The sequence below is a fragment of the Nematostella vectensis genome, chromosome 2 (assembly GCF_932526225.1).
Source record: "Nematostella vectensis chromosome 2, jaNemVect1.1, whole genome shotgun sequence".
Lineage (NCBI taxonomy): Eukaryota > Metazoa > Cnidaria > Anthozoa > Actiniaria > Edwardsiidae > Nematostella > Nematostella vectensis.
In genome coordinates, this window is record NC_064035.1 from 15,699,878 (window position 1) to 15,707,494 (window position 7,617).

General features: G+C 44.7%; 1 protein-coding gene across 2 annotated transcripts; it reads right to left on the reverse strand.

Moving 5' to 3' along the window:
* Positions 1–3,615: 3,615 nt before the first annotated feature.
* LOC116620846 lies at positions 3,616–7,617 on the reverse strand. 2 transcript variants are annotated; one of them, XM_048723705.1, is made up of 4 exons: positions 7,568–7,617; positions 7,172–7,235; positions 4,543–4,782; positions 3,616–3,978 (listed from the first exon to the last, which is right to left on the reverse strand). In XM_048723705.1, the coding sequence occupies exons 1-4, from the start codon at positions 7,600–7,602 to the stop codon at positions 3,865–3,867; spliced, it is 453 nt and encodes a 150-aa protein (XP_048579662.1). In that variant the 5' UTR covers positions 7,603–7,617; the 3' UTR covers positions 3,616–3,864. The 2 variants fall into 2 exon arrangements, with proteins under 2 accessions (XP_048579662.1, XP_048579661.1); XM_048723704.1 differs by lacking the exon at positions 7,568–7,617 and adding an exon at positions 7,304–7,413.

Sequence of the window (7,617 nt, forward strand, 5' to 3'; positions counted from 1 at the left end):
CCTAAATAGGACCATTGAATGGCTATCGCGCCTTGCATCTACCCCTAAATAGGACCATTGAATGGTAGTCGCGCCCTGCATCTACCCCTAAATAGGACCACTAAAAGGTTATCGCGCCTTGCATCTACCCCTAAATAGGACCATTGAATGGCTATCGCGGCTTGCATCTACCCCTAAATAGGACCATTGAATGGCTATCGCGCATTGCATCTACCCCTAAATAGGACCATTGAATGGCTATCGCGCCTTGCATCTACCCCTAAATAGGACCATTGAATGGCTATCGCGCCTTGCATCTACCCCTAAATAGGACCATTGATTGGCTATCGCGCCTTGCACCCACCCCTAAATAGGACCATTGAATGGTTATCGCGCCTTGCATCCTACCTCTAAATAGGACCATTGAATGGCTATCGCGCCTTGCATCTAACCCCTAACTAGGGCCACTAAAAGGTTATCGCGCCTTGCGTCTACCCTTAACTAGGACCATTGAATGGTTATCGCGCCTTGCATCTACCCCTAAATAGGACCATTGAATGGTTATCGCGCCTTGTATCTACCGCTAAATATAGGACTGTTGAATGGTTATTGCGCCTTGTATCTACCCCAAAATAGGACCATTGAATGGCTATTGCGCCTTGCATCTTCCCCTAAATAGGACCATTGTATGGCTATCGCGAATGGCATCTACCCCTAAATAGGACCATTGAATGGCTATCGCACCTTGCATCCTACCCCTAAATAGGACCATTGAATGGCTATCGCGCCTTGCATCTACCCCTAAATAGGACCATTGAATGGGTATCGCGCCTTGCATCCTACCCCTAAATAGGACCATTGAATGGGTATCGCGCCTTGTATATACCCCTAAATAGGGCCATTGAATGGTAATCGCGCCTTGCATCTAACCCTAAATAGGACCATTGAATGGTTATCGCGCCTTGCATCTACCCCTAAATAGGATCATTGAATGAGTATCGCGCCTTGCATCTACCCTCAAATAGGACCATTGAATGTGTATCGTGCCTTGCATCCACCCCTAACTAGGGTCATTGAATGGGTATCGCGCCTTGCATCTACCCCTAACTAGGACCATTGAATGGCTATCGCGCCTTGCATCTACCCCTAAATAGGGCCATTGAATGGTAGTCGCGCCCTGCATCTACCCCTAAATAGGACCATTGAATGGTTATCGCGCCTTGCATCTACCCCTAAATAGGACCATTAAATGTCTATCGCGCCTTGCATCTACCCCCTAAATAGGACCATTGAATGGCTATCGCGCCTTGCATCTACCCCTAACTAGGACCATTGAATGGCTATCGCGCATTGCATCCTACCTCTAAATAGGACCATTGAATGGCTATCGCGCCTTGCATCTAACCCCTAACTAGGGCCACTAAAAGGTTATCGCGCCTTGCGTCTACCCCTAACTAGGACCATTGAATGGTTATCGCGCCTTGCATCTACCCCTAAATAGGACCATTGAATGGTTATCGCGCCTTGTATCTACCGCTAAATATAGGACTGTTGAATGGTTATTGCGCCTTGTATCTACCCCAAAATAGGACCATTGAATGGCTATTGCGCCTTGCATCTACCCCTAAATAGGACCATTGAATGGCTATCGCGCCTTGCATCTACCCTTAACTAGGGCCATTGAATGGCTATCGCGCCTTGCATCTATCCCTAAATAGGACCATTGAATGGTTATCGCGCCTTGCATCTACCCCTAAATAGGACCATTGAATGGCTATCGCGCCTTGCATCTACCCCTAAATAGGACCATTGAATGGTTATCGCGCCTTGCATCTACCCCTAAACAGGACCATTGAATGGTTATCGCGCCTTGCATCCTACCTCTAAATAGGACCATTGAATGGCTATCGCGCCTTGCATCTACCCCTAAATAGGACCATTGAATGGCTATCGCGCATTGCATCTACCCCTAAATAGGACCATTGAATGGCTATCGCGCCTTGCATCTACCCCTAAATAGGACCATTGAATGGCTATCGCGCCTTGCATCTACCCCTAAATAGGACCATTGATTGGCTATCGCGCCTTGCACCCACCCCTTAATAGGACAATTGAATGGTTATCGCGCCTTGCATCCTACCTCTAAATAGGACCATTGAATGGCTATCGCGCCTTGCATCTAACCCCTAACTAGGGCCACTAAAAGGTTATCGCGCCTTGCGTCTACCCCTAACTAGGACCATTGAATGGTTATCGCGCCTTGCATCTACCCCTAACTAGGACCATTGAATTGTTATCGCGCCTTGTATCTACCGCTAAATATAGGACTGTTGAATGGTTATCGCGCCTTGTATCTACCCCAAAATAGGACCATTGAATGGCTATTGCGCCTTGCATCTTCCCCTAAATAGGACCATTGAATGGCTATCACGCCTTGCATCTACCCCTAAATAGGACCATTGAATGGCTATCGCGCCTTGCATCCTACCCCTAAATAGGACCATTGAATGGCTATCGCGCCTTGCATCTAACCCTAAATAGGACCATTGAATGGTTATCGCGCCTTGCATCTACCCCTAAATAGGATCATTGAATGAGTATCGCGCTTTGCATCTACCCTCAAATAGGACCATTGAATGGGTATCGTGCCTTGCATCCACCCCTAACTAGGGCCATTGAATGGGTATCGCGCCTTGCATCTACCCCTAACTAGGACCATTGAATGGCTATCGCGCCTTGCATCTACCCCTAAATAGGGCCATTGAATGGTAGTCGCGCCCTGCATCTACCCCTAAATAGGACCATTGAATGGTTATCGCGCCTTGCATCTACCCCTAAATAGGTCCATTGAATGGCTATCGCGCCTTGCATCTACCCCTAACTAGGACCATTGAATGGCTATCGCGCCTTGCATTTACCCCTAACTAAGACCATTGAATGGCTATCGCCGCGCATTGCATCTACCCCTAAATAGGACCATTGAATGGGTATCGCGCCTTGCATCCTACCCCTAAATAGGACCATTGAATGGGTATCGCGCCTTGTATCTACCCCTAAATAGGGCCATTGAATGGTAATCGCGCCTTACAGCTAACCCTTAATAGGACCATTGAATGGTTATCGCGCCTTGCATCTACCCCTAAATAGGATCATTGAATGGGTATCGCGCCTTGCATCTACCCCTAAATAGGACCATTGAATGGGTATCGCGCCTTGCATCTACCCCTAACTAGGACCATTGAATGGCTATTGCGCCTTGCATCTACCCCTAAATAGGACCATTGAATGGTAGTCGCGCCTTGCATCTACCCCTAAATAGGACCATTGAATGGTTATCGCGCCTTGCATCTACCCCTAAATAGGACCATTGAATGTTTTGTTCTTACATAAACGCCCGGGTTTTACATGTTCCTAAGTGTGTTACATGAAGAATTGGTAAAAGACGGTATTATACATTTTTTTTTATTTTTGTATCATTTTTATCTGTACTCAGATAAAAAAAGTATATATGTCAAACACAGGTTCCCCTTCCCCCCTTATTCCTTGAACCTCCTCCTCCGGCCATTTCTGCCCTCCCACCCTCTTGTGGGACCATTCCCCCCCCCCCCCCCCCCCCCCAGGCGTATAGTACACTAATATATGAATGTTTTTATTCCAACAAAAATACCAATCAACGTTATTCGTACATTCTCTGAGACCTCGCGTATTTCACTCACAAAACAGCCTGAGTCCACACAAGCAGACGTGACTACACACAAAACTAAAGATTCATAAGAGTTGCAACATTCCCATTCAATAAGGAAATTTAAAACAAAATAAACAGTCCAAGGCCAGTCCATGTTTACGTGATGTCAATCTTTTGGTCCTTTCGCTTTGTTGTTCAGCTCACTTTGCAACTGAGTGGTCAAAGACAGGGATGTTATTGACTTTGCAGCCCTTCTGGTGGTAGGGACAATGACCAATTTTCTTGGCCGTTTTCTCGTTGATTTCCATCAGAGCCTGAAACAAGATAAAAATAAATCAATGTTAATGGAGAATTGACAACTCTGCCCCACCCCCATTCCCCCCTGCCCTGCCCCCCCTCCCCCCTTATCATAAGAAATGTTCTAGCAAGGACGACGGCAACCAAGACACAAATGAACGAGGATCCAGCGTAATTTGCTTGCGCTCCCAAAGGTCCACTACCACAAAAGTGACCTTCGGGAGCGCCCGCAAAGTACGCTGGATCCTCGAGCATGCTCATAGCTAACAACCAATCAGGAAGCGAGATTATGCGCAAGTGTTGTAGAATATCCCTTTTTCCACAGGATACTTCTATAAGTGTGCAGATCAAGATTACTTGAAATTCATTACCGGAGCCAAATCCGAATGGAAAGATGTGGGGGTTGGGGGGAGCATTGGGGGGGGGGGGGGGGGGGGAATCATTTGACGCTAGATGGATTTGTGGGTTCGAGCTTCCTTGGATTCTTTTATATTCTAGTCTGAAGAGGTGTTCGCACAAGCCGCCCCTTGACCCCGCCTGGACCCGCTACTAGGAGGACAAAGTTGTACAAACTTCCTAACCTGGAAGAACTTGGAGTAAGCGGCTTTCGCGGGACATTTCTCCTTCATCTCCAACATCAAAGCACGCAATTCGTATGTGTTAGCAGCGCGCTCCTTAAAAGGGCAAATGAAGTTCCCTTTGCTGTCGCGGAACATGGGGCATTTGCCAGCCAAGCCTTTCAGACGCTCGTCCTTGTAAGGGCAGCCGCCATTTTTGAAAGCGGCGCAGTTTTTTATGATATAATCGATAGATACGTCTCCCTGAAAAAAAAAATTATCGTATACTCCTCTAATAGCTACACACCGGCTCTGCCATGCTGATCAGTCCTAAAGTGGATAAAAGCTATCCACGGTTACACAACTACACAAAATAATACACTGTGCTAGCGTAACGTTAGGGTACGTATAGCTAGCTAGCTAGTGTGTATAGCTAGCTAGCATTTTCCCCTTCAGCTGCACTTTAAACAAAAAATAAACCCACAAGATGTAGCCTCAGTGTTACAAAAATCACCACTGTACCACTGTAAAAATGAGATATCCTTAACTGTTGGAGCAGAAACTTGATGCATACGAGCATCCCACATAACGTACAAACAGAAAATCGGAAATCTCTATTGAGCGAGTTCCCGCAAGGATCGCCGCTTGATAGAAATACCACAAAAGGTTTCAAGACGCCCCTCAGTTAGAGGCCCAGTGGTAAAAGGCATTGTCCGGCCGTGATTATTCGACTTCTCACCGCTTGATAGAAATACCACAAGTATTCAAGACGCTACTCTGGGAGTTGGAGGCCCAATGGTCAAAGGCATATTCCGACCGTGATTGTTTGACCTGTCACCGCTTGATAGAAATAACACAAGCTTTCAAGACGCTCCTTAGTTAGAGGCCCAAAGGTAAAAGGCATTTTCCGACTTGACCGTGATTATTCGACCTCTCATAGCTGTTTAGACCATTTCGAAAATCTATAAATAGCAAAAGAGCTTATCACAGCTTGGTCTTGGCTGATGTAAACATGGCTACAAGGATTAGTTTTTTTCAAGGAGGGATATGGTTTTTGAAGCTTGGAGCTCGTGCCTCGCGCGAACGGCGCGATTTTCGTAAATTTTGCAGATTTTATTTATACAACTATGCTTTATCAAATTCCGCTAGATTCGCTCTTCTTGGAAATCAAGTTATTTTTTTTCATGCAAGTTAAATGGAACAAATGTTAAAAATACAAATCTCGAAATTTGCGCGATGAATTTTTATTTTCTAAATTCACTGTAACACCTAACAATACTCCAGCTTGAAGCACACGAATTGTTGGCTGTCAAACTTCGCGATTGGTGAACCTTTATTTTACGCCAAAATCGTCCTCGCAATCTTTGAAAAAATAAATGCACACTTGCATACAAAGATCCATCCCCGAATTTACGCCCCAAGCTAAGTCCACACCGTAAGGCAACTTGCGTAAGAGGGGCAAGAGGTTGCACAATTATAAATTACCCAGGGTATGCAAAATCAGACAGAAGAAGGGGAATTTCTTCTTTTAAACGAAATTCATAGATAATCGTATTCGCATTTTTTGACCAGGCATTGTACAACTGTCATTTATTTATTACAAGTATTTCAATCTGCTTTTTAGGATTTTATTGGTTCATAATGCGTCAATCCGCAATTTAGTGTCAATACACCGCCAATCCGTAATAATACCTTCAGCTCGCTATATTCGGGCTTCCATATGGTATGAATAGAGGTATTTCGGACTGGTAGCTAGCCGTGCTATTAGAAAACCACAATGGGGATAACGTTGTCGAATATTTCTAGGAGCAACTGCAGATACCCGTCCACAAAGAGTTAACAATGAGACTTCACACCTCGATTTCTATAGAACGAGGCAGTAAATATAAGGAAAATGCAAATAAGTGGACGGGTATTCTGCAGTTTAGCCTATTTCTAAAATCTATCAAGCAAGTTCAAACGTCGTATTATCCATGAGCCGTATAGTCAATGCAAATGCATGCAAATAAAGATGAAACAATCGACTTGATTCATTACATGCACTTGCATTAAGTACGGCTCATGGATAATACGATGTTTGAACTAAGCCTCAGTCAATAATCAAAAAGTGCTAATCACAAAACCAGAAAACAGAAGACTTTGGCAGTAGTTAAATTGGCCGAAGAGCCAATTCCAAACTGGGGGATGGTATTGGGTTTTTACTACAAGAAACGGCGAAAATGTTTTCGAATATGTTTTCACAGAATCAAACTATCGGTACCACTGCATCTCTCATCAAAACCAAAACAACACGAGCAACAAACTGTAGGATTTGGAAGCTAAAGTTTTTAATTTTCATTTATCTATGTGCGCACACTGCGAACCAAACGGCCATGATAGTTCATAGAATTGGAGAGGGTTCCAACTATCTTGTGTGTTGGCCACCGTTCGACTATCGTGTATTTGAACAAAACGGCTGAAATGTATGAGACAGAATAAATTTCAGAGTGCATTACATGTCTGGCCAATTTTTTTTCTGGCCAATTTGCGCGTCGCAAACAAGTCACATTTCAGCCAAATTAGAGGGAATATCCTGTACAAGTTAAAGTGAACGAAGACATAGATATCTTGGATATCCAACATTGTAATCGTTCCCTGATATTGAGCAACTTACTTTGTCGGCCATTTTCTTTGTATGTGATGCTGTCGATGCTTCTTCGAAACCTCTGACGCCCAATCTGCACAGGGAAAGAATGCATGTAGATTTATACCTGCTGCTGCTGGCAATCATTTTGACTCCGCCTACCTCAGCCTGCTTTTCTCTTTAGGGCGTCTCACAAACCAATTATTTGATATCTGATTGGACGGCGACAATGCGGAATCTGGAAAAGTGGACCTCATTTTTCCTGAGGGGTGGGTGCTAAGAAACACACCAAGTCCCTTTTTCTAAATGAGCTTTCTAAATGAATTTCGGCTTGCATGGCCAAGGGAGCATGGATTTGTGATAACTCCTCACCGGCATTTTTGCGGTTGTTCATTTGCTAGTTCACCACTTCCATTCTTGGCTCACCCTACTTTTCCTGTGTATAGCATGGAAGATCCCATGAATAACAGTATCGC